This window comes from Phaethon lepturus, unplaced genomic scaffold (assembly GCF_000687285.1).
Source record: "Phaethon lepturus isolate BGI_N335 unplaced genomic scaffold, ASM68728v1 scaffold44539, whole genome shotgun sequence".
NCBI classification, from domain to species: domain Eukaryota; kingdom Metazoa; phylum Chordata; class Aves; order Phaethontiformes; family Phaethontidae; genus Phaethon; species Phaethon lepturus.
This window is the reverse complement of record NW_010566387.1, coordinates 5,804-33,510: the sequence shown is the minus strand read 5'-3', so window position 1 is coordinate 33,510 and position 27,707 is coordinate 5,804. Positions and strand designations below refer to the sequence as shown.

General features: G+C 43.1%; 2 protein-coding genes across 2 annotated transcripts; one reads left to right on the top strand and one right to left on the bottom strand.

Moving 5' to 3' along the window:
* Nucleotides 1-8: 8 nt before the first annotated feature.
* On the top strand, nucleotides 9-12,515 carry EVL (Enah/Vasp-like; the record flags this gene model as incomplete). Its single annotated transcript, XM_010295465.1, has 9 exons — nucleotides 9-44; nucleotides 700-821; nucleotides 4,312-4,372; nucleotides 6,411-6,477; nucleotides 7,786-7,852; nucleotides 7,957-8,019; nucleotides 10,342-10,408; nucleotides 10,787-10,844; nucleotides 11,906-12,515. Coding segments are annotated over 9 exons (579 nt in total), but the record flags the coding sequence as incomplete, so codon positions are not given.
* A 4,822-nt stretch (nucleotides 12,516-17,337) lies between these two features.
* DEGS2 (delta(4)-desaturase, sphingolipid 2) lies at nucleotides 17,338-25,601 on the bottom strand. The gene is made up of 3 exons (XM_010295464.1): nucleotides 25,541-25,601; nucleotides 24,070-24,812; nucleotides 17,338-17,481 (listed from the first exon to the last, which is right to left on the bottom strand). The coding sequence occupies exons 1-3, from the start codon at nucleotides 25,563-25,565 to the stop codon at nucleotides 17,338-17,340; spliced, it is 912 nt and encodes a 303-aa protein (XP_010293766.1). The 5' UTR covers nucleotides 25,566-25,601.
* Between the last annotated feature and the right edge of the window lie 2,106 nt (nucleotides 25,602-27,707).

Genomic DNA, 27,707 nt, shown 5'->3' with positions numbered 1-27,707 from the left:
TCGCAGCGGCTCTGGCTGGTGCCAAACTAAGGAGAGTTCAACGGGTAAGGAGGTGGCACTGGCACCCCCCGATGGGCTCTTCTCCACTGGGGAATGGAGAGACCATTACACCTGCAGCTTGGTGCAAATCCAGCGTGAAGCATGGTGAAACACGCTTCAGCTGACCATTAGGTGAACTTTTAAACGTGTGTTTGTAGGGCAAATAAAGCTGAGCAGGAAATGCTTGGTGGAATTTCTGCTCCTCAGAAAATATTAGATAGCAAATGGCTTCAAGTTCTCATGTTGCCAGGATTTCATTACTTCTGCAGAGTCCACCACTGTACTCTCTGCTAGTGGTTTCACTGGAAGTAAGTGGTTAAAACTGTACCATGCTTACAAAAACCAGCGTAGACTCTTGAGGGCTCACGTCACTGGGTGTCCACTTAGGTAAGGGTTGCATAATCATGCATAAACATAATCATGAGCAAACAGCTCTGTGGGTTTTTTCATCATTTGCCCATATATTATTTGCATCACCCAGACTGTCCTGGGTTTAGTAAGGCCCATGTGCGTCTTCTTCCTAAAGCAGAACATATCCCATCTCTGGTTTTGGGCTGTGATTGTGATCGCTGCTCCTAATAATTAGGAAAACTAATCATTAAGGATGTGGTCATAAATGAAACTCTTTCCATTAATTCCAATGTTGATTTCTGTCTTAAGCCAGAAGATGGTTCAGGAGGGTCTAGCCCCAGTGGGGTCTCTAAGAGCGATGCCAATCGAACAAGTAGCGGAGGAGGCGGAGGAGGACTAATGGAAGAAATGAATAAATTACTGGCAAAAAGGTTTGTACTTAGACTTCAAGTAAGCACTAGCATGAGCTCTGCAGCAAACTGTGGAACACGATGCTGTCATTTTTGGTTAGCAATGGGTCACTTTGGTGCTTCTTTGCAATTTGACACGTCCTGCATAGGTGTTAGTCGCCAGCATTGCCTGGCCTTTAATATGAAAGTGTAGGTGTTGCAGCCGTGATACCTGGCAGAGTTCAGCTGCTGTAGCAAATCCTGCAGTGTGGTAACCTTCAAAGATGGTGATAAATATATCCTCGGGGGTTTTGCCATTTTACCAGATCTATTTCAAAGTTACTGTTTTCAGAAAGAGTAAACTGTGAAAGGAGCTTAGACAAATCCTTCTTTATGCAGCACATTCAGAATGTTGGGCCCAACAATATAAACAGAAGTGCAATAAAAGAACAATATCTTGGCAGGTAAATTATTATCGATTCTCGGTGTGTTTCAGACAGTCTAGCCAAGATATTCTCCACTAAAGCAAGTTGTGATGCATCAAGCTACTAGCTGTTAAAAGACGTTCAGTTATTCCAGTTATTTTTGCTTTCTCTTTTCCCCCTGATTCCATCCGTAATGTTCTGTTAGGCTGTAACTCCCAAGTTCCTAGTGTTAAATGTTTTGGGTTTAGTTTTAAAGATGTTTTAACTTATGAATAGTGAAAGAAAAGGATGAGTAAAATAATGAAGAGTAGGTACAAGGGTATAGTGTGCAGAGATGGAGTTTTTAAGTAATGTTGTCTAGGATGAAAACAGTTCCCAGTTCAGAGGGTCTGATTCCAACTTTTCTCCATATTCTGGTCTTTTCAGAAGGAATTCTGAACATGGACTATGGATGTAATGCTTTGGAAAGCATTATATCAATACACAACACTACAAAAATTTAGCCATGTAAAATACCAAATAGATAATTTTCTCTTTTCAGAATTAAAATATTTTAATAGCTTTAAATAATAAATTACTCGTTCACCTTCTGATCTATTTTGTGTTGCTACATACCAAGACTGACCTTATTGAACTGGAAGATGTCTGTAAGCAAAGTAAGGTTCAGTGACTAGATGCTGGGGTAACTAGCTCTGTTCAAGCAAGCAAGCTAAATGGACATCTCATCTGCTTGGATATAGAAATCCTACAAATTTCTGTGGTTCTAGTCTAAAAGGTACTCCAGTATGGCTTTTGGTTGTGGGATCTGCTGTCTTCAGTTATTCAGGGTCGAATCCTCTTGCTATCTTAACAAAAGCGCCTGTACTGCCGTGAGCACCGTGCTGCCTCTACTCTGAAAATAACTGAGCTGCAAATCCTGTCCCAGGGAGTTGACAGCAACAGAATTGTCTCCTAAATTTTGCTTCACAAAGCCATGCAAGTCATTGGAAATACGTACGTGTCAGTCAAGGGTGCGATCTGGGCACATGCTGTTAAACTGATGCTGAGAGAACTTTTTTTGGCTGCAGAACCCTTTTTATGTGTGATGACAGAGGGAAAGGAAAGAACCCGGCACTGTGTTTCAGGTTGCCCTTACTGAGCTGGCAGCCAGGATGTAAAAAAGATGGTTTTTAAACTGAACATGTTCAATACAGAAATCACTGATGGATGAGCATGGGATCTCGGGGGCCATTTTCTGAGCAGAAAACCCCATGCTCAGGATCAGGGAATGTGTCTAATGCTGTGTAAATAACAGAAGAAAATGCTTCTGAGAGCTCAGGTGGTATAAAATATAGCTCTCTAGATTTAGTGGCCCCCTTGAGAGCAGCCCTTTGCTTTACGATTGAGGTGCAAGCAGAATAATGAACTATCTCACAAACTACTATCATTTCTAGGCCAGTTAAGTTTGTTGCAGGACATAAATCTAACACTGGTCTCTCACCCTGTTAAATATTTCCCTTGCTCAGGTTTGTAATCATTATGAACTTTTTTGCTCAGAAGAATCAAGTAAATCTTAATGAAAGACTATACAAATTATTACTGAGCTAATAAAATTATTAATGCAGTTGAATATCTGGAAATAATTCCCAGAGAGCACTGTGTCCTAGAAACACATGCATGTGTTTTACTCCTCTGTTTTTTTGTCAAATTTACATCAAATTGTCCAATTTATGTATCCAGTGAGGCTTTTCTTTTGCCAGTGAAATGACAAAAAAATCCTTTGACAAACTTGTGGCAGTGTTTTGAAACTCAGAAGCCTTTCTAAGTGCCACTGGTGATTTTTTTTTCCTGTGAGATTAATTTTGTCCGCTTCAGAAGCAAGACTAAATGAAAAACCCGTAATATTAGTGTTTTAAAAAACAAAAAACATCTGCTAAGGGTAGTGTTCACAGGTAGATAAGGATAAGTCTCCACCAAAATCCATGTGAAGACTAGAGCTGCAGTTCCCCTAATTATCTAAAATGGGAAATTGGAGAATTTCCAATTTCTAGAAATTGGAATCTAGAATTGGTGTCTAGAGAATCAGTATCTGGCACACTTGAGTACTGTTTAGACCCTAAATAGGGCTTGAAAATCGAGAATTTTGTTTTCTTCAGCCAGTGTGGCTAAGACCCAAGAAGTTTTATCATGTGTTCTTCAAATACAAACGACCAACATATGTGTTTACTCTCATGTCCAGTTCCTCCAGTGGATGGATTGCAGCTCTTTGCCACCTGTTTCTCAGAGAGCTTTGCCTCTCCTCAGGAAGCAGGACAGAGTGAGGGCCTCAGGTCCGCACTCAACTTCTGTAGGCACCACCAACACTGCCAGTCCTGGGACTACAGGGCTCAGGAGCTCTGCTGCCTTTGAATTGTGTTTGAGACAGCAGTAATCTCCCATCTCACTTGAAAACCCAGGCTGGTATGCTCGTTTCCTGACTCCGGGTCTCCAGCCAGAGCTTTGCCACCCTGGAGGGAGCAGGGGTCTTGGCTGAGCAGAAATGGTGCCTGATCTTTTCTGGTGAGGATGGGCTGGGGTTGAAGGGCTTTTCTGACTGTCCTCCCATCACATGGGAGCACTGCCACAACTCTTTCTCTGGGTGGGAACAGGGATGGGAGGATATAGGACAGGTGGCAAAATGACATTGGAGCGGGCTAAGAGTGTCATCGCTGCAATACCCACCTGAGCCACCTGGGGTTTGGGTTGGTCCTCAGAAACCACGGGGGGGTGTTAGGTTGCTCCTCCTGTGTAGGACACCCCTTCCTGAGCCCTAGAGGGAAGCCATCCCTTTCTCACCCAGTTTCATACCCAGCTGCACTTCCTTCCTCCACTTTGACACATTTTCTTATGTGCACCCTGCGTTCCTCTGTTAAACACGTAATATTGCCCCTCTCGCTGAGTCATATCGCCGAGGTCTGGATTCCTCACCTCCACCCCAATCCTATGCAACCGAACACATCCAGCCTCTGTCACATTCTGTAGGATGAACCAAGTAAATAATAACTCCCACCCGAGCCTGAATCAGCCTTTCCACATGATGTGTTCCTAGCGGGTTGACTGTGTGTCCTGTCTCATGTTCCTTTGCAAAGGAGGAAAGCGGCGTCGCAGTCAGACAAGCCAGCTGACAGAAAGGAAGAGGAAAGCCAAAACGTAAGTGAAAGACTCCTCACTGTTCTGCTCTTACAAATATGTTGATGTGCTGCCTTGTAAGCCAAAGTCCTGTGTTCATTCACTGTGTGTGGCAGGCAATGACAAGTAGTGCTGATCCAGGAATAGATTTGCACATTCAATCAAAAGCTAAATGTAACTTTGCTTCTACCTTTCCTGGGAACAGCACCCTATAAACAAGAATTGTCACCTTATTCACAGGTGAGTTATTGTCCAAACCAGGTTAATAGGCACTTTCTCATGGTCTGATCTGAGTGTTGTAGCATACGATAGATTCTTGCCCCTTAAGAAGATGCACTGAACCTTCTGGCAAGTCAACTCGATCTCAAATTCATGTTAAATTTGCAGCTTCAGCTAATCCAAAGTGGATCATCAACCACGTGGTGTAATTTTGGATTGCCAACCTCGATGCAAAGCAAGAATCAGCTCACTTCAGACCCCAGAGTGCGCATAAAACACATCTCTGGGGGTGTGAAGGGGAAACGGTGTATTAACCATTAGACCATTCAAAAGTTAAGAAAGATATGTATTCATGATGCTTACACTAAAATGAGGTAGAATTTGGACAACTTCGGGGAACTTTGATTCATTTCCATTTTAACTGTTCTCTCTGTATGTTGTCCACAAAAGTGATTAAACAAGAGTTTTGATTTGACTCAGTCTTTACACTGAACTTGATGCAGCAATTTGGAGTTCAGCATGCAGATTAAAACACTTTTTTACCTGCTGAACTGGTAAAGCATGGGAAATCTTTCCAGTTTCAAGAGAGGCCGGGATTTACACTGTGTCCCTTCCCATGTGGTGCTTTTCTGAGCGGCTGCTCATACAGCATTCCTGTTGCTAGCCAGTGCCCTCATGAAGGCTCTCTGCCATAGCTGCAAGTTCGTAAAGCATCGTGTGTGCCTCGTATCACCTATACAGAGATACTCCCTCCAAAGACAAAGTAACAGCTGCCCAGTAGAAAATCCATTTTCATGTAGCTCTCACCCCAGTCTGAAAGGTTTGTAGCAAGAGCAGGAAAAAGCACCTTGCATTGTTTAAGAAGAAAAGCAGCTGTTTTTTTGCATGTTCCTCAAGGGATGCTTCAAGCATGGAATTTGCCTGTTGAACCCACTATGCAACCGTTGCTTTTAATCTTGCCCCAAAGCTGGTTTTGAACCATACACTCAGAGATGAAAGGCACCATTTAGCTTCTAACTATTCAGCCTCTGCTGTCTTCCTGCCCCTTCTTCTCTCTCCTTGAAGCTCTGTGTTGATATATATCCCCAATCAAACTTTCGATACCACCAAACTAGAAAGGTGTTTTAGAGAACATCTGTTTAATGTGTATCTGGAGTACACTTTGTGGTGGGGGTATCTTCTGGGTGCAATTCCATTTTATAATGCACAATTAATGCTTTGCCTGAGCATTTTTTGAGGGCTGCTAAATAATACTGACATATCAAATATATGGGTTAATGTTTTATGATCTAGAACACATAAATCCCAGAAAAAAAGAGTCCAAAGCTGTGATGTAGTGTTTAATCTTTTACTTAGGAGGAGTATTCATTGATTGAGTTACATTCTGTTAGTACCTGCACTACCCTCACTGATACCCGTGGCTGTCCTGGGCTAAAAGGCTGGGTTCTGACCTACGGTTCCTTCAAGTGGCTCAGCTTTCCTATCACGGAGAGTTTCTAAATTTGGGAAATGGATGGTTTGTATTTAGACAGCAGCAGACTGCACTTTCCAGTGGTAATTCAGCCTGGTTTGGCATACAGGGATGAGAGTGAGTCAGTGGAACCATTAAAAAGTGTCCATGTTAGCAAGAAATTAAAAAGTAGGTATTTTCCCATGCTAAAGGGAGAGGAAGGTTAAAATTTAAATGGACTTCAGCCTGTACCTTGGCAGCAGTGCCTGTTGGACATGCTTGGAGGAAGCTTGCTTTTGTATCACCTGTGCTGCAGCTGGTCTCCAGAGTAGAAGAGGACTCTGCACTTCATCTCCAGAATTCAGTAATGTCCTATTTTTCTCTTCCTAGGATGATGCTAGCACCTCTCCTTCACCCAGTACACGAGGTCCCGCCCAGCAGCAGCAAAATTCATCAGGTATTAAATAAAACTATTAGTGTTGCAGTTGCCTTCTTAATCTAGTCTTCTCCGCCACCTCTAGATTCTGGGTTCATTGTCCTACTTCTGAGTGCAGCAGCAGTAACTAGCAGAAAAATTCCCAAATACCTATTGTTTTAAAGACTGTACTCAGCAAGAAATGGTGATTTTATATGCTTCACGGTCAAGAAAAAATGACCGCCAATATAGTTAAAGAGCTCCAGACATGCAGCTGAGGATCTCTGTCTTCAACATTGTGCACCTGAATATTCTAAGAGAAAAAAGCTACATTATTTTACTTTTGGTAGTGTAGCTGTCCTGGTTTATACAGTTGGGGTTTGGGTCTCAGACTGTTATCCTTCCTTAACCTAGGGGCTTGTTGCAGTAAGCCTGACCCTGAGAGTTACTAGGTGAAATTAAGGAGCCTCCAAAATATGTTTTTCCTATGATGAGCTGCAGTAAGTGTACCTGAGTAGGTAAGCTGCAAGCCTGTCAGATTCATCCTTGCATCAGCCTTGGCATTCATATATGCTAAAACAAATCTCTCCCAAGGGAATGACTATTTAACCATTCCAGCTTCCTTTTGGAACAAAGCCATGATTTGCGTGTTTTGCAAGGGAAGAGGAAGAAGCCAGGAGAATGGTGCATGTAAATGAGGAGCGAGATCTAGAGATTTCCTGGGAGTGCCCGTAATTCTTTTAAAGAGCTTTTTAGGACTTCACAAAAGAGCAAACCCTTATGTATAACGTTGTGTGTTACTCAAGTCTCTGAAACAGTTCGCTTTATTTTAGACTATTTGCATAGGAGGAGATTGGGATGATAAGTGTTTTCAGTAACATGGTTTTTGTAGTGCAGCTTTTGTTGAGTTAGAAATGTAGACAACATTAAATAACTTCTCTGTGGAGGTTTGCATAGTGGGGGTCTCACTGCCTTTTTTTAGATACACCCACATGTTAACTTGAAATATTTATAAATAAGTATTGTATTGAATGAAATAAGCCTTGCAGCAATTAGCCTATTTCTTAATAGAAGTGATTTGTGCTTTTCCTCCCACTGTTCCAGTTCTATGTCTTTTTAGTATTGTTTAACTATCCGGTCCCTAATTAAAGGGATCCCTAAACAGATTTTTGCCAATGCTTTCTGTCTAATGTACGCAACCACACTCATTCAGCACTCCTGCTTTGATGGATCTTTCTAAGTCATTCATCCTCACTGAATTAAAGCAGCAGTACAAGACAATCAACTTCAAGATTTTTTTATCATTAGAGAAAAAATAATAAACTGTAACTTTTCATTTTTGTTTTCCAGACTCTGGGAAGAAGCCATGGGAAAGGAGCAATTCTGTTGAAAAGCCTGTATCTTCATTACTTTCTAGGTGAGCTGTGTGGGGTGTCCCTGTGGCTGGCTAGCAGTCGGGCTGGTCATGCTGTCCCCGTGGCACGTGCACAACTCATGTCTTGTTTCATTCCATTGCTGTAGAAATCCATCAGTGGTGAAGAGCTGTGAAGCTAAGAGCCCCACACAATCCCACGTGTCTTCTAGGTACTGGCTAACAGCCCAGCTTCTTAACTGTCATGGCTTGTCCTTTGGCTAATCCCATCATTCAGCACTAAAGTTCGTCTTCTGTCACGTCGTTTACTCATTCTGTGACAATGTGCTATGTCTGTCGCTGCACTAAGTGTGAAGGTGGAGTGTGTCCTGTCAAGGCTTGTTCCACGGAAACAGCCCCCTGCTCAGGTGGCTGCAGGCATCACAGGCATTAATCGCACTTAACCAAGCGCTGAAAGCATCCGTGCTCGTGAATCGGAGGCACGGGCTTGGCAGCGCACAGTGCCACGTGGAAGGCAGGTTTTGGAGCAGCTTTTTACAGCAGGTTCAAGATGACCTTGCCAATAGGATAAGTTTTCATTGTCCAACCTCTGCAGAAATTCAAAAGCAAAGGCAGAAATGATCTGAAGAGCCTGCAACTGGGAGAAGGGAAGTTATTCCTCCATCCATGCAACTGCCGTGGGTGCATGAGAAAGGAGGGCAAAGCTTGGTGCAGTAAGTTAACAACATCAAGCTGTAAGAAGGCTCAGGCACAGACAGGGCATTCAGAAATATGGGGTACAAAAGGTGGCAGGTGTCAAAAGCTGAGAAGCCTAAAGTAGGACTCCAGAAGTCCTGTCAGTCAGAACAGCCCAGCTGCAGTATCGCCCATGTTCTTACCCATGGAGACTGTTTGATGTGGGACGGGTAAAGAGAGACTTCCTTCCAGTGCTGGTCCGGGACTACCCAGTGGTACTGCAGAACTGAACACTGAGATGGATGGAGAAGCTGAATAAGGAGGTAGAACACAGACTTACATGTGTTTAGTGTTTACTGCAAAGAGATGTCCTTTATTTAAACTGTCACTTGTACAACAGTGCAGATAGTCTGCAGAGAGAAAGTTGCCAATGGCAACTATCTGCACGTACTTGCTGCTGTGTTAAAGATGCTGGAACATGCCTACCCAAACATTCAGAGGGGTGCCCCATGTTCCTAGAGCAAAATATAGTCTCTCCAGCTCTCCTAAAACCAATGGGACACACTGGTTCTAGGACGTGTATGAGAGTTTCCAACTCTCATATACATATGAGAGTAGACATCTATATGAGATGTAGAAAGACCATTCCTCCTTGCAAATGGGAATGAAATGTGGGCTATTTAAAGCAGCCATCCAGTTTTTGCCATCTATCTTCTACGATGCCATTCCATCTTGGGAGGAGGAGGCGTTCAGTGGAAAAAAATCCCTTCCTAGTTTAACACCTAGAGTACTGCTCAGTCTTACTTGCTCGAATTACTTTTGTGGGGGAAGTGGGGCAGGTTTAAAAAGCTCAGCAGTGACGTGTTTCCATTCCTGTTCCATCTGATGGTATTTATATGTGTCTTACCTCCCAGCTTAGCTGTGAGATGGTAGGAGACATGTTAATATTTTTCCCAAGAAAAAGTTGCAAGACCAAGTAGACCCTCAGGAGCAGCAGAACCTCTGCCAGCCCCCAGTTTGGGCCCAAAGATGACAGCAAAGTTATTTGAAGCCTTTTCTATAAATTATATAGCATGGTTAATTTTTGAAATGTTTTAGAATTACTGATTAAAAGAGAAAGTCAAGCAGCTTCTGCCTCCTTAATTTATTTTATCAGCCGTCATTAGAGTTCAGCCCACTGACTAATACTGGAAGACCAATAACACTCAAGTGTGCTAGTCTTTAAGGGCAGATTGGTTTGATTTCTGGGTCAAGAAAAAGTGCCTGTGCTATCAAACAAGCTCCACCTGAGTCAGGCCTTCCAAGGAAAGGATTACTGGGTTATTAGTTTTCCTGTAATCTTTTTCCAACCTGTATTCTACTATTACTTTAGCACCCAGTTAAAGCCTAGGTGGCAAAGACAGGGTTGCTGTACAGAAAAGAGACTGTGAAAGAAAGAAAACCAGACATTCAGCTTACAGATTGCAAATGCAGTAATAAAATACATTGTTAAACAGGCTTTATCCCCTGAAGACATCCCAGCATCTTCTAGTCTGAAATCATGGAGACTCCCAACACAAAAAAACAAAAACAAAAACAAAAAACCCCACAATACGTTTCAGTGCAGTCTTTGCACTCCCTCCAGTATGTCTGCAATAGGAGAAGGCAGCATCTTTGAGGGTCAGGCAGTGAAAACGGGAGCCGTGCTGCTCTCTGGCTGCTGAACTCTCCTGAGCAGCACAAGAGGGAGCCTCTGGTCCAGCGCTGGAACACGGGTGCTCCTGCTCTGGGGTGGATTTCATCCACACCATCAGGTGGGTGTAGCTTGGCGTGCATTGCAAGGAACTGACTGGCTTTTTTTGTCCTTCCATTTTCTCAAGGATGAAGCCAGTGAGCAGCAGCAATGATGTGGCTATGGATGCCTTAGATTTTGATCGAATGAAACAGGTAAGTGAAAAGGTCTGCTGCACTTACGAGATCTGACGAGCTACCCATTTTCCCCCATGCATGCGCTGTACAAGCAAAACAGCTGTTCAGTCCTCTGATTTCCACTATAACTAGGTGCTTAGAGAAGGGCTAGCTGGTGAGCAGCAAGAGAGCACAATCTCACTGCTATTTGATCAAGATGTCTGTACAGAAACGTGCCAATAAATATGCCAGCATCTTCTGCATCCTTGGCCTGGGAGTGCAGACGTAGCTGTTAGCAGTGCTAGGCTCTGACGGTCAGCGGAGGCGGGGGACGCAGCACAACCGTGTTAAACTTGCATTTTCTTCCACCGGTTAGAAGGAAATTCTGAGCAGCTGACTTGTGTTTTGTCTCATCAGGAAATATTGGAGGAAGTTGTAAGAGAGTTACACAAAGTGAAAGAGGAGATAATTGATGGTAAGAAAGAGAAAAATTATTATTTTTCTCATCTTTATGACTAATTTCCCGTAGATAAGATGATAGGAACTACAGAGAGTTCCCTGGTGTTTTCAGACTTCTCTGAGCAGCTCTGAGTTACATACACATTTGAAGAACAAGCATCTTACCTTATCTGAGCTCTGATCGTGACATTGTGTTTACATCCTTTATTTTTATGCTGTTGACGAGCACTTTTCACTCCCAACCTGTGAGAAATTCACTGGCTGGTGTTTCTCACAGGTGGGAGGGTGAGAAAGGGCCTGCCCGTCGCCCGTGGCATGTCAATTTATCACAATCGGGGAGCGTGAATTTGCTTGTAACTAGCTGTCCACACAGGTCTGAGAGGTGGAGGGGACAAAGGTACCGACCTGAACATCCTTCCCAAGCATCTTCTGTAGGCTTCCTATGCTTAAAGAGCTATTTCAGACCTTCACTCGATTACAGCTTTCCCAATAGCGACATATTTTTATAATTCATTGAAAAGTACAACAGCTGTACTAAATGTATCAGTACTTTTTTATAAATTGCTCTGCAATATATGCCTAAATGTGTTTTTCAGGGCCATTACTGAAATGCACAGCAAAATACTTATTTGGAGCCCGCATTAGGGCATATGAAGATGCATGTCCACACTCTGCACTCCCCATCTTAGAGTCACGCAGCAGGGGAAAAAAAGGAGACTGTAAAACAGCTAAAATCCATTCCCTGTCCCCTTGCCCTAGACCCATGTGCTCACAAAAACTCAGGGCAGTTTGCAGTTGAGGGGACCCTCACCCGTACGCTACCGTCCCAGCAGCTTGGCCCTCAGAGCCTCCCTAGTTCATTCCAGTGCAAAATAAGACATTCACATAAACCACAGATGCAACTTCTTAAACTAGTACTGCAGTTTGCAAGCAAACAGCTGACTGCTTACCCTTACTCATCTTTTTACCCTCCACTCATCCTTTTACTAGCGTGTACTTTCTGCAACCTCTATACTTAGCATTTTCCGTCACACTGGGTATAACATTATGCATTAACTTTTTGGTTTGGTTTTCTAGCCATACGGCAGGAGTTGAGTAGAATCAGTACAACATAATGATTGCAAAGCATTTGGACGGTACTGAGAATGCTTGGAAGATACGATCATTTCTAAGTGTACCAAGGTCATACAAGATGGTGAGAGAGGACACCGGCACTGTCTTTGTTCTTATACCCTTTTTATTAGCAGACTCAGCACACTTTGAAGCTTGCTGCTGCCTTGGATTTGCTTCATTTTAAAAGTCTTAATCTAAAGAATATTAAATTTTAAATTTCTGGATTTTTTAGATTTCATCTGACACTGCACATTGGATTTGTCAGCCTTTTTTGTATTTTGTATTTGCTTATTTAAATGTATTACCTTTCTTTTTAGTAGTAGATAAGAACACACGTGAACCATTTGCTTTTGATAGATGACTTCAAAGTAATTTTACTAGTAGTCTGCAATGTAAATTAAGATCCTTTGCCAACAGAAATGTATTGTGGCATCACCAGAAAAAAGAGAGACATGTTAGTTGTCAGCCAACAAGTTCTTTGTCTCAGAGTTATCACAATATTAAAAAAATGGTACGTCAGTGCATCACAGTATCTGTGTTCATATTGGTAATAAACTGTTTATTGTCCACATGGCCCTGCCTTTCTTTGTTTCATTCATCCCTGGAGCTCCCGCACTTTTATGTCACTTAGGTGGACAACGAGGAGAAGGTGACCGAGACTCACTGTGGGCTGGCAGCTCTGTCCCAGCCAGTGCTGCAGAGCATGAGGAGAGAGCCTGAGCGTCTTCTGGCTGGTGCAGTGGCAACAGCCCTGCCATCCCGAACAAGGAGACGTGGCTCTCCCCTGCCCGGCCCTCCTCGCATCGCCGGCTGAGCACCACCTTCTGCAGTCGGGTGGCAGCAACCTCAGCAACTTTTTGACAAAGTCAGTGAAAGACAGTGGCTGATGGCTCTTCTCAGGCCACCGCTAACTGTCCCGCTGTATCTCCTGCCATCAATGAAGAAAAAACCAGGTCCCATCATCTGCACTCGTAAGAGCTTCCAGTAAATAAAAAGGAGGTATTTATGCAGAACAAGGCTACCCAAGGCATTAAGACTATGCAAGCTGAAATCACTGGCACGGCACTGCTGAACTAGACGCTTAAGAGGAGTCATTTGTTACTATCATCTCACATATTCCATTTGTTTACGTTGTGCAGGTCTTAAGGTTTATTTCACAGAAAGTGAAGTCAAAGATACGAGTACAGGATGACAAACACTCAACAGCACACACCCAGTCCTATCTTTCAGGTCACACAATTTTTTTCTTTAAAACCATTCTTTCCACCAGCACAGTCTTGGGAGTTTCTGCTTGACTTCGTTTGGTGCAAGCTTTACATGGCAGTAGTCTTGATACCATCTTCTTGATAACTTTGTGCAAAAGGCAAGAGATCGGAGTTCAGATATTGAATTCTGTCAAATATTTTCCAAGCCCCCCTGCTTTGCTTCAGGCCTTCCTGAAGGTTTTGTTTTAAAAGCCAGGTCCCAGGAATGGTTTTGGGAGCAGAGCCTGGTGCAGCAGCCCAGGAGAGGCTGTGAGTGTCCCCTTGCTCATGTCCCCCAGACCTCATGGAGCATGGCAGCAGGCAGGAGGGACTGCCTGCCAGCAACAGGAGACCCAGGAGAGGAGACGGGGTGGGGCATGCTTTGCAGTTAGTTGTAAAATTTTATCTACTTTGGCTTGGAGAACGTGGAGTTGTCCTTCAGCACTCTTCAAAGCAACCCCGTCTGCCTTTTGGAAAACAGTCTTTTTTTCAGTGTGGTTATACTGTAGATTAAATATAGGAAAAATAGGAGAAATCTGAGTTTAATGCAACAGCGAAGTCCAGACTGAGCCTGATTTCTGTTAGCTGTTCAATGCCGGAAGGCAGCAAGGGACAGGTTAGAGAGTGGGGTAAGAGTTCCACATGGGAACTAAAGCAGGCAGACGTAGATGTGCACCATGATATGACAACCCCAAGACCAGGAGAAGGCGCCTTTCCAGTAGGAAGAACACAGACAAGCATCAGTAACAGCAAAGATTATAATGCTCTGTTGCATAAATCTCATACAGTAGCTCATGCATTTCTTAATTATAAACCCATATAATGGCATACCTGACAATGGCAAGTACTTTTCAAAACTGCTGCCTCTCAGATGATCACAACCATTCTGTAAAACTCTCCCATAATCTTAATTAAGCTTCAGGAAGTTGGAGCCTGGCACGATTCACATTTTCCCTTGGAATGTGGCATTATGCCTAAGGTCAGTAATAACCGGGTTGTAATTTGGGCCGAGTGTACAGCCTGGATACGGTGCGCCCTTCTGTTAACATCAGCCACCTGCCGTAAATGAGGTTTTCTTACTTTCTTCTACCTTTGCAGGCCTCGTATAATTAAAATATAATGAGCTGAAGTTTGTACAGAGCAACTTAATAGCTGTGGGGGCAAGGTGCACAGGGGTGGAGGGGAAGCTTGACTGATAGGGGCAAGGGAGCAGCCCTGGCATCACCAGCGCTTGGCTGGTTCCCAGCCTATGGCTCCAGCAACGGGGACGTGCAGAGCAGCTTATTTGCAGTAGTGGCTCTGCTGGAGGATTTCCCCCTCCCAGACACTAATTCAGTTTGCCTGTTGCCTCTCTAGAGAAGGGTGTCCCTTCATGTTGGGCTTGTTGAGGGTACCACTGCAACAGGGCAGGCCAGAGGCATTTTACATCAGCAGGAATCAAAAGGGGCATTAACCTCCACTGTGACCTATCATATAGCTATTCGTCCCTCCTGTCTCCTCTTGCCAGAGCATTAGCATGGCCACACGATGAAGGGGATCTGGGTTAATTTTTAAGCAAAGAGAATAAAACTATACATAACCCTAATGTACTTTTAACCTAGACCCATTTGCCCTGTGGTTCCAAAAAAAAAAAACAAACCCACCTTTCTGCCAACATTACTGGTAGTGGAGTGGGAAGTACAAGCGCCCATGGGGAGGACAGGTACCCCTTCCCCGGCAGCACCCACACACATTGAAACTCAGCCTGCGCCACACTCCTGCAGGCACCAGGCTTCCAGGCACTTCAAATTCCCACTGAGAAGGAGAGCGCAGAGCAGGAGGTCTGTGGGGCTGTCCAGGCAAAGCAAGGTGGGACCATGATGGAAACACTGATGGGAGGCGGGCTAAGAAGCAGTTGCCAGCTTTGGTTACCCTCTGTTTACACCACAGCCTCTGTGTCTTATAGGCTAGGCTATAATCTGTAGATGCCATAGATGACTGCATCATGGAACAGCTGAGTAAGGGAACTACAGAAAGGTCACTGTCCATGGAGGAGAAAGACAAGAGTCACATTGAGGAAGATAGCATAATCTTTATTATGGTTTTTGTATTAACTTGCTAAGATGGCCAAGCTTGCTAAGGACACGGGACGTTGAATACGTGATTGTGGAGTGCCAGCAACACTGAAGTAAATTAATGAAAAAGTGAAGCTCTTGACATAAGCACCAACACAAAGAAGTCAATGGACCTTGCCCCACCAAAGCCTCTTCCTTTAGGAGAAAAGGCACCTCAAAAACACAGTGAAGTCTGAAGTGTCTCTCTTTTCCAGTAGAAGAACTAGACTAAAACAGTATCTGTGAATGAACTGGTATTCAGCCCCTGCATCACAAAAGATCTTGCACTGCTGAGAAAACCTGGGTATTTACCCAGCTGCCAAAATCAGACAGATGAAGAAAATGGAGGAGGAGCCCAAATTTCAGCAGGCTGTCTCGGCTGCCTGGTATGCCAGGCTAGTGAATGGACAGACTGACTCACTGGATCCAGCGCTGTAGGAGGAAGGAATGTAACTGTGTTTATTGAGGAAATCGGGCTTCCCCGGTCTAATAGCATACTCTGAGGGACCAGAAAAGAATTATTCTGCATTCCTCCTTTTTTTACACACATTAATGTCCACAAGAAGACAAGAGAGTCATACTGTGAGAGGGTTTGGGTATAAGAAGACCTTTATAGATCTATTCTCTTTCATCCACTTGGTAAGGAGAGAAATAAGTTGTCAGCTTTCCAGGGTAGAGTGAAGTTATAAGATGGCATCTGAACTCCTGAGCCCCACGATACTCTTCTGCTTGGAGAAAGGTATGGTGATTAAGGTTTTTGATAATACAGAATTATTGAGGATAGCCAGAAGTTGATAGCTGGAGAGAACAGGCAGGAAGATTTAACTATTCCAGTGGGTAGAAGTGGGAGATGAAGGCTAATCTCAATAGCACAAAGAAAGACACATAGGGAAACAACCCCAACTCCATGGTCCCTTAACGCCCATCCCCTTAACACCATCAGTGATGGCTTTTCTATAGTTGGAGTATCATGTGCTTCCCAAATGTCAAGTCAGTGCCCCTTGAATGACAGAGGGAAAAAGTTACAATTATTCTGAAAGCAGTTAGGAACAAGTACCACCATGAAGTCTCCATGCCTTCACTGTCACATACTCCTAACTCCTATTCACAGAAAGGGCTATAATATAGAGAAGACCAAGAAAGATGATGAGGAATATTAACAACCTTGGTAAGCAGCAATTAAATCTAGAACCTTCCCACCCTCAGAAGGTCTTAACGTGTGGGAAAGTATGAGTAACATGAAGTTATGAATACTGTTGAAAAGGTGAGTGAGAAAGGACCACCCCGTTCCTCCAGGGGCCCATTCGTGCTGCTGATCAGACAGCAAGCAGAAGACTAAAGGAAGGGTTTCTCCATGTCACAGTTCAGCTCTGCCGCTTGGCTACACTGACTATCAGATCCTAAGAATAGAAATGGATTCAGAAGAGATTAAGACAAAGCCCTGGAATAAAGGTCAAACAACAGCTACTAAAATAATGATCAAAATGTATAAAAATATATACATATTTCATTGCATATACAAAATCTCTGCTACCAGCCATTATCAGAGGTAAGATATTAGATTAGACAAGACATGGAGCTAAAAGCACCCTAGTGTTCTCCAGAAAGTATCATTTACTAGTGCGTGCCAGTCCTCCCTGCATTCGCAGTCCTGTGCGCATAGAGCATCTACATCTAATCTGGCATGAAGAGAAACCGGTCCTAAACTACACACATGCATGCTCACACACGCACGCACCAAGCATTCTCTGTTGCAGACTAGGCCAAAACTCAGACTTAGGCACATGTGGCCCAGGAAGTTAATTCTAAGCCTAGACCAAAGGTTCACATAATCATAGCTCACTTTAATCTAGTTTTTCAGGGTTACTTACACAAATATCCTTTATTAAAAAGTATCAATAGTCTAAAATAGTGCACCCAATTGCTTCATTTTCACACTCACCCTCTTGGTCTAAGGAGCACACACCAATGCTACTTCAGCACACACAAGCATCCTTCTACAGAAAACTCCAGTCACTCAAACAAACAAAACACCAATGCAGCAGCCGGAGCTAGTCCGTTAGCTTTCCTTTGCCAGCTTGCAGAGTCTCTTAACCCTTGAATAAGGGCCAATAGCATCATCAAAAACAAAGTCCCACAGAACTCGAATCCAGGACTGGTGATGTGGGAGGTTATCGTAATATTCTGCCGCAATCTTCTTCACCTGGAAGAAGAAGAGAAAGAACGAGCTATTTAGCTGCACAGTGTCGGGTGTGTTTCAGTCTTCCTATTCAGATCTGATAGCACAGCCATAACCTGAATTTACCTGTTATTACTTGTGAGCTTCTGAAGTTCAGCCAAACAAGATGTACTTAAATAAATTTAGATACTTCTTAGCAGACTTATGATTTAAGCTTTGCCTCGCAATGTCAGAAGTTGAAAGATGATGGATCTCGGCTTTCAGTCAGAACTATTTTCTCTCATTTGGGAGGTGGAGGGATCTCCACAATGAGATGACTAATCCAGTTTATAAATTGCAAAGACTCCAACACACTGTATTTAAAGCCCTGTTCGCCACTCATAATGCTTGTCTGCGGCGGGTTCCAGGTAGGAGAGAAACACCAACTGAGGAAATGCCAGACACAGCCTTGCCTAGACTTCGTCTTTTCTCCCCCATTCTGCTACTGCGACGCAAATCTGAGAGACAGGTTCCTCCAGCAGGCAGAGGAGATTGCAGGGGCAATTCTCCTCAGCTTGGTGTTAAAAATGTTGCAAGATTCATTATTAGATCATGAGTCTACAAAATTTCATCCCAGTTACAAATCCCCAAGTCTTAAGACTGTTGCCATCAGAGAAGCATTGCGCATCATTAGAGGTGGTGCTTGTAGTGGGAGTAAGGCCAGAACCAGAGGACAACGAGGTTTCAAACCTGGTGGGTTCAGGGGACCATGAGGATTCCCAAGTTATCAATAGTCCCTGCTCCAGTGTTTTTTGAACACACATGAAACAGCAGAGTCTGTTAATTGTTGTACACTTGCACGTAACTGCTTGGGCATGGTTTTATTACAGCTCCGCCTCCCAGACAAACAAAGCTCTAGAGTAATTTGTCTCACTGGACAGCAAGACTTTTGTATTTAAAAACTCTGCTGAATTTTAAAGCCAGCTACGCTGAGCACAGTAAGAACTTCTAGTGAAGGTCGAAAGGGTTACATAAAAATTGTCATCTGGGAGGAGGATCCCATCAGCACCCGGGGTGTAATGGGGGAATCTTAACACAGCATTTTGATTGTTTGTGAAAAGGTAAGAATCCCAGCAAAAGTTATAATATAAGCCAGTACTGCTAATTGCTAGTTACCTCATTAAGTCATCTTCCTAGCAGACACTTCCCTGATGTAGGTTGGGTAACGTGCAAGTTTGTTAAGAACTTTTACCTCTGTACCTCAGCCCCGATGCACTCCTTGTGCTTGTGGCATGGTAGCGCCGTGTTGGAGGTGGCAGAGTCCGTCTGGGTCTGGTTGTACTCTGCCTTTTGCTGAATACCTCTGACTTCCAAATAATTCCCCATACCCTGCTTCAAAGTGGTGGTCTGTGCTTCAAATGTGGTTCATTTTCAGTGTGGTTCAGGCAGTATCAGCATTTCCCCTCAGAGGTATTTGTTAATGGCTGGAAGAAGGGTGATTTCCAGGCACTGGGTAAGATCTCTCCCTACACTTCTTCCATAACCACAGTCAGAAATAATTTAACCTGGGTTTTTGCATCCTCCCTTTTCCCAGCCGGGTAACTGAGATAGCCAGAGGATGAGTGTCAGGACTATTTCAACAGTGAACTCCCTTGATAAATGAAAGCCACTAATGAGGCTTTATGCAGACACAAAGGGGGCCTCAGATCCCCAGCCTCAAAAGCTTCACTCCAGCTCTGACACGGTCATTCCCTAGCACAGAAAATGCACAGACCTTCCCTCCTCACCTCCACTTCAGATGTTCCTTCTGAATTTTGACTCGCAACAGTAATTCAGCCCTCATCTATACTTGCCAAGTTCGTATGGCAGTCTCTCATCCCCTTCTTCTCTACAGCCCCCCTATATTTCTTGCCCACAGAAACAATGGTCTGAACCAGACGTGTTTTCTCAGCTGGTTATGTTATTCTGCAGGGCTCTTGATCATGCTAGGCCCTGACCACTACAAGGGCTTCGGAATGTCTTTCTATATTGCCCCTTGCACATAGAAGTGGAGGATCACAGACACCAATGTGGCTCCTAGGAGCAATGTCTCAGGCACTGGCTGTGCCCTCTGGCACCAAAGGCTACCTAAAAATGATGCCAGTGACGAAGTAGGAAAAAATGGCTCAGAGCAGAGGCCAATAAACAGGCTGTCTATGTTCAACCCAATAGTTCCCATACTTTAAGCAAACATGAGCAGCAGCATAGTCTGGGCATAGTGCTGAAGAGCTCAGGTGGACACAACACGCAAGTGTTCAAGGAAACTTGACCTTAAATATATTCCACACACATATTCTGCAGTTGTATTATAGATTTAAAAGAGGCACCTAGAATACAAGTATTATTGGATAATTAAGATGATTAATCAAAATACTCGGCAGTGAATTTTGAAGATGATCATTCACGCCATATTCTGGTAGCAGGCAGCCCAGTCATGGCTGGAAAGCTGCTTGCCAGCACCAGGTGGTGGAGGGGTTGCATGTTCACCAAGCCTATCTGTTTAGCACCTTCCTGCAGAGTATGGTGGCAGCTCATCCTGAATGAGAAGCCCGGTATGGAAAGCACAGGAGACGACCAGGGGCTTGCACTGGAGTGCGTTACCCTAGATCAGCTGCAGGACAGTGACTCACACCCGCACGAGGTAGTTCTTTGCTCTCCGTGGTTGTGCCCAGCAGCACCTCGTGCAGGGAGGCAGGCAGCACTTGCACCACTGACGAGGTCCCTCTGCTCTGGGCAGGACAACTGTATGAGATGTACAGAAACAATGGAGAGGAGAAGGTAAACTGCAATAAAATATTTGTGACAAAGGAATGGGGAAAAGGGAAAATTTAACGAATGCAATTAGAGGGAGGACTTCAGAAGGGTTTTCATATGGAAAAGACAAGGAAGTTTGTTAGGTGCATGTTCCCATTTTGCTATCACATGGCAGGAGAGAATTTTAAAAGTGGTTTCTCTTTTACAATGGATCTATGCAAAAGTTTCCCAACAAAAACAGTTCATGTATTATAATTTCTGTCAGCATCTCCATATGTAAAACAAAATTATCACCTCCTTACCTACCAGAAAATCCGGGGGGTGGGAGGCCAGAAAGTAATTGGGTTTTAATGCAGGTCCCCTTTTAAATACAACATTAAACTACATCTATTAACTATGTTTGAGGCTGGAAGCGTCATCCTCCATGTTGCATTCTGGGTGCAGTATAAAATCTGCAGATGGCAGCTTCCAGGTAGCAAGTTTTGCAGCCAGATCATAGGTCATCGCAATGATTATGGCACCGTGACAAAGCATTCCTAGATCCTTCTCCCAACTTCCCCCTCAAGCTCTCCATATTGCATTGGTGATGGTCCATTTGCTTCAATTCCTCCCTCCCTTGCTCCTTACAGATCTCAACTGTAAGTCTTAACTCATTTCTAGTTGTGAATGGAAGTTATCATGGAAGGATAACAAGAGATCACAAAGTCTGCAAGAAGCTTATTTAGGCACTTGGTATCTGGTATATTGAAGCTTTTCTTCAAGTAGATCAAGGTGGTAGGTAAGAAATCACATCTTTTAGACTGAAACTTTGCTCTTGGTTTTGTGGTTGTAGAGCACAGCAACAGGACCCCAATCCCACTCCACTCTATCAGATAGGTGCAGAAGTTAAACACAGCCTAATATTTCACTACGTATGCTATAGACCCTTTGTCCTGGGGCTCTATAGAAGCTAGAGATCCTTATAACAAGAAGCTGAAAAATTATGTTTAGAATCCTAGAAGGCATATTACAGAAGTTCTCTCCATAGTTTTGACAAGGGAAAGCACTCAAGTTAACCCTCCTGGCCACCACAGGGTTAATGAAATCTGCAATTCAAAACCAGCACATGTACCATGTTTTCCAGTCTTGTCTGTCTAATAAATCTGGTTTCATACCATGTCTTTTCCTTTTCCCACAAGCTTAATGAGTAACTAGTTTGCCTCTGGTAACACTGCAGTTTTTATTGCAGTTTGTAGGAAGAGTACTGAGTTCCTCCTTCTTCTCCTGTCCCTTCTCTCCATAAATCTAGTCAATCCTTCAGATAATGAAGGATGGATCTTTTTACTCATTTGGTAAACAATGCAATATTTTATAGTTATAATGCTTCATGCGAAGACTAATCTAGTTGTAAGTCTATAGGGTATTTTTTTATAGCAGGTCCCTCATTGTAATGTTAAATTTCATGGTCTCTTGTGTAATCTCTTATTATACTAGTGGGACAAGTTCTTACTGCACACTCATGTCACTCATCTTTAATATCTATAAGCTTACAGCACAGCCTAATTATTCCTCTTTCAAATCCGTCACACTCCTAGGGTAAAGGTCTTTCCAGTGGCAAACACATTACTCGGAACATTCTGAATGAGACACCTGCAACAAAGGACAAAGCTGAATTTACTTTTCTGATAAGCAAATGGAAGAGTCAGTTACTTTCCAAGATTAAGATCCAGTTATTCTCTGACTCTATTTCTCCCCTGCTCTCAATCACGCAGGAACCAAATAAAGATCTTTATTCCACTTTCTACTTGCCAACAATTAAAAATAAAAATAGCTATAGTGAGAGGTCATCCATATTACACAATTCAGCTATTAGAAGTTCAAGTGCCTAAGAGACTAGATCTGAAAAAAAACTAGACCTTTGCTGAGTGAGGAGTTTGCTGGGAGCTTAAGCAGGGGAGAGCAATGGGAGGTTTCTACACCTACCTGTTATGAAGTTCAAACATTAAAGCTATCCAGAGAGGATCTGTCCCCTTATGTCCTTCCACCGAAGAGGCAGCCAATTTTTCTTCTCAATTTGCAGAAATGAATAGCCAAGTTGTTTTAATGGACAAAGGATTTTCTACAGTAACTGTTTTGCCAAAGGATTGCCACTTCCTAGTAGATTTTCACTTGTAATTGGTCACTCATCAAAGACTCAAAGTTTTCCACATAGCTCTGTCAGGCAACAACAATTGACAAGCCTGATAGCTCGTCCACCAGCACTGCGTCTCAGTTGCCCAAGAGCTAGAAACACATGAACACAAGCCCATGAAATTCAACTAATAACTCTATCCTTTTTACACAGGAGGGCAGACGCTTCCAGCTGCTGCACTGCCTCGAGGAATTAGGCTGAACTACTTGTGGTGTGGGTGGGGAAGAGCTTTTCAGGTCTCAATCAAGTCTGGAGCAACAGTCCTAGCAAGTTCAATTAGTCACTCACCTCCCATGTGTAAGACACAGAGCTAACCTCCTTCTCTTCTTCTATTTACATTTCAGTAATCTAACTATCTAAGCCTATCTAACAAGTTTGAACATCTGAAACTAAAGCTAAGCTCATGCACTTCCCAGCTGAGCTATCGGGTGTATCAGCAATGGGAGCACCCGACAGAAGAACTTCACATGTGAGCACGGGCTGCTTTGCCGGCTGCTCAGAACTCCATCAGGAATGACCAGCTTCCCCAGGACAGACCTCCAGCAGTAAAGGAGGTGTGTTAAAACAGAGCTGCAGGCTATATAGAGGCTCCCCACACTCTTCTACACCACAAGAAAATCTCTTGGTTTGAATCTCCTCTCAGACAGTGTTTCTGTGATGAAGAGCATTAACCCATAAAGCAGAGTTTGCCTGGATATACCATCATAAACGTTGTACTGTTGTATACAGTAGTGGGGAGGTCACAGCTCCTGAACCTCAGACTCCTCAGCTCTACCTCCACCTCATGAAGATGTTGCAGTGGTAGCCCCCAACTTTGCATGAGACCAGAGACAGGAGATGTTTCCTTCCTGTTGTGCCAGAGGATTTGGATGTAGGAGTAATACTTCAAAGTCATGTACCTCTAACACTGTGAGCACCTGCTGAGGAAACCCTGTATTAAAACCCAGAAGAGCAGCTACATACCTGGAAGGAGATTGAAAACCATTCCTAGACACCTGGGCTTTGCAAATTTGATTCCCACAACTGATAAAACGTAAACAAAAAGGGGCTTAACTTTCAAAAGAGGAAAGCCACAGTTCTTTCCCCATGACAGATCAGGCATCCTCAGTTTCTGTAGGTGGGGCAGCAGAGCTAAAACAAGTCATGTAGAATTAGGCTGTATTTTCTAGTGTTATTTGTTTCAGGCTGGAACATACTCCAACACGTATATCATCTCAAAAATAGGAAGACTTTTGTTTGATGTTAATCAAGCAATACAGTTTGCAGATTGATCATTAGACGAATTTCAAGTAGTAATTGCCACCTGCCTCACTTTAGATGGGCCTTGAAAAATTTCAGAGGTGAAACCTAGTGGCTGAGGGAAGGAAATGGAGAAATTTAGAGCACTGTTTGCAGATTTTTTTGATGCAAAAAGTATTCCTCAAACCCTCTGAGGCTCAGATGTTCTTGTTTCCATCAAATTAAATATTACAGCAGTTTGGCAGCCATTTCTCTCAATCTCATGCTTAAAATGAAAGGACTAGAAACATCCAAAAAGCTTTCTTATTTTTTCCTTTTTTTTTTTTTCTCTTTTTAAAATTATTCCATTGCTATGATTTGGAGTGACTTCTTTGATACAGTTTAGCAGCTTTTATAAAAACCCAATTCACTCGTGCTCATGCCATACTTACCATTGGCAGTTTGCATCCAGGAATGCTGGGGAAGTCATGGTGCTCCATGTGGTAGCCTACATTAAAGGTGAGCCAGTTCAGAGGTCCATAATAAGAGTATGTCTCATACCCTTTTAAGAACATATAGTGTTCTGCTATGAAGTGCCCAGAAATGGGATGTAAACCCATGCAAAGAATTGTACCTGCTATTAAGTAAATAATAGGTTTCAGCCCCCAAAGATAGTAAATGATAAGGTCTACAGAAAACTGGACGAGAGCATTAAAAATTTCCATCCGTGTAATTGCTTTGGGGTTCACATACAGTGGTCTCAGGCTGTAGAACAGAGGCTGGAGGAAAAGCCAAAGCAGTTTCCGAAGCGGCGTGCAGAAGAACCAGCCTTCAAAGTCTGTGGGAATGTCCACATCTAGGCTGTCCCCACCAAGGTACCGATGATGGTCAATGTGGTATTTCTTGAAGGAGGCAGAATAAGGGATGCCAATTGGCAAGTTGGCAAAGACTGCAAACCATCGGTTCCACTTGGCCTGCTTGTTCCCAAAGGCGACGTTGTGCGAAATATCATGGATGGCTAGGGTCAGCGAATGGTTGATGCAACCCCCAAAAGCATAAGCCCAGAAAAAAATCCATTTCCAAGATAAGTCTTTCACCAGGTAGCATGCTAGAAACTGCATGAAAACCATTCCAGATACAATCCACTTTAAATGTGGATCTGGTCCCATCAGAGTCTTGATCTCTGGATACTTTGCTAAAGGGAAAAATGTGGAGAAAAACCTCATTAGATCACGGTTGGGTAAACATAAATCATTACTGGGAGTCTCTATTTCTATCACCCTATGTTTGAGGCCCTAGTTTTATAAAATGGCAATTCCAAAGCAGAGTTGTCACTACAGTGAAAGCTTCACTAACACATGGGCTTCACTCCCACTTCCAGCATTATGTCCAATTGTGATTGACATTGATATATATAGATATATATAGACATATTAAAAAAAATTACCCTGATGGTCGGTATGTGGCATCATGTGCCTTCAAAACAATGAGTATTCCTTCACAATAATGAGTATTAGTATGCCAAATCCCACCAGATTTAAATCCTAAGAAGCACCTTCTGTCAAGTTTTCAATTTCCTTTTTAATTTTGCCCAGTCCCGATGCTGTTTTCCACAAAAGGGGTACAACTGCCTTCTTTGTAGGCCTTTTCACACTGTTGCTTCAGACATACTAGCAGGGGAAGAGGGCTGAGCAACAGGCTCGCCAGGTTTTGCTCTGTGGTTAGATGACAAATGTAGCGTAAAAAAAAAATTCCAAAGTATTTGAGTGTTCACTAGTGCTTACAACGTGTACAACTCTTTGCACATGGTAACATCACAGGAAAGTCAGTAATATCAGGAATCTGTAAGACAGAAAAGTTTTCTCTGCTCCCGTTCATTAGGCTGTTCCCAAGTCACGTACCAAAACCAGGCATGAAAGCCACATAGATAATCACACAACAGCTTCATGCAGCCTCACAAATACTGCAGTACAGCATCAGAGAGATGTGGGCTAAGCTTGCCAGGTCTGACTCGTGTGAGACCAGGACAAGCTTATTGATCTTTGGTTCTACTGGCCATTCATTTGTCCTTTTAAGAAAAAAAAGTACACAGTAGAGCTTATCTTAGGTGCTGTTCATTGCTTCAGATCTCTACTACAAGCCCACACTTCTCACTTCCACTATTAACTTGCACATGTATTTTTCCACTGTTTTATGGCTTTTACCCATCTACTGGCTCCTTCTTTTAACTCATACTCTGCATTTCTCAATAATTACAGCTTACACAAAGACTGTATGACAAATCACTCATTCTGAACCCTGAGGTTACATGGTGTGTCCCCATAAGTTTAATAGGCCCATTTTATGAATAGGAAAGTAAATATCAGCTGACTGTCACAGTATGATACCAATGCAATAAAACCAGATTAAAATGATTTGCATCTATGCGGCTGTATATACTATAAACAAGCGCTGGAGACAATACATGTAACTCCATGTGACCTTGCAAGTAGTGGCAGGTACTGAGTGCAGGATGCAGAGAAGGGGTTTTTTATAGAAGTGAACCCTGAGAAGTTTGCAGAAATTCAGAGATGAAGCACTGCTTAAGGAAGCGGGTTGATGTGGTCATGCTCTGCAGCCATTCAGACAACTTTTGAGCCTGTTGGCCAACTAGCAGCCCAGCTTGTCAGAGATCAAAGCCAATAAAGATTACAGAAGTGCTCTGAAAGACTATGAGAAAAGAGATATTCTCAATTCTTGCTCTTGTGAGGACAAGGGGGCAAAAGTCACAATGAGGCATAGTCAGGCAAAAGAGATTTTTCTAAGTGGTGGGAAAGATCTAGTAAAAGTTCACATCTTTCTGAAGTCAGACACACTTTTTGATAAAAATCTCTGGAAAGCCCAGGGGTTTTTGGTATTGTCCTTGTTTTTGCAGGTTTTGAAATTACAGTTTTCACACTAGAAATGCTAACATGCCAGAAATTTTTCTTTGGTATCTACACAGGTACCAAAATTTTCCACAAAGTGCTGGGATATCCATTCTAAAGAATAACTTGATATAATGACCTGGTCAGAAAATCTGTTACAGAAATATAATTTTATGTAGCTTAATGTCCTGCTTAGGGGCACCTGTCCAAAACCCAGAAAACCCATTAATAAGTCAGTCCACCTCAAATTTTCCGTCATGCAGTTGGTAGAGATAAGTTACTGCAGTCACCAGAAGAGATGAAGAAATGTAAAGCAACCAATTCTGTTCCTCAGCCTGGTCAAACTGAAGCAACTTTGACCAAAACAGAAGTTTTAATGAGATGGGAAAATGACTAAGAGATGCTTTATGTCGTAGTTTGAGAACAATGAAAGTTTTCAACCTGTTTCTTTTTGTGGCAGCTAACAAGGATTGCAGATTACATTTAAGAGGTTTCAGAGTAGTAACTGCCAACTGGCAGCAACAGTATCTGCAGGCAGCAATGCAGGTAGGTTGCATTTATTGCAGGTGACAGCTATTAAGTAACTTGCTAAGGTTTAATATTAAATTCAACACATGATTAACTCCTCTCCAACAGTAAATTTTTGCATACTAGTTAAACCACAATATTGTGTCTGTTTATCATTAATAATGATAAACCCTTCCTGTTTCCATGGCACGGAGAAACTTCAGGTGGGGCTGCTAGGCTCATGGAGGCTAAAAGCCCTGCTGGTAGTGTAGCCTGATAGAGACCTTTTGGTTCAGGAGCACTTCACATGCAAAATGTTGCATGCTGACCCTTTCAAAATTTGAGGCCAAGCACTCTTCAGTGAGACACATTTAATCTCAGATTAAGTGATCCTGATGACTGCAATTTGTATATAACGTGCTGACACAAATATGTGACAACATAAATATGCATCTAATTTTCCCCTCGTATTCATGCCTTGCAGTTAGCTGACGAAATGCTAGTAAGGCAAGACAGAGCACTGACAGTTGAAAAACCCAGACAATCCTGCAAGGCTGCTGTGCAAACCAGACATTGGCCATTTACAAGTCCCTAAGGCAACAGAATCAGAGACAGGGCTACTGTGCAGTGCTGAACCAGGAGCCATAAAGGACTATCAGACCTGTAGCAGCCACACA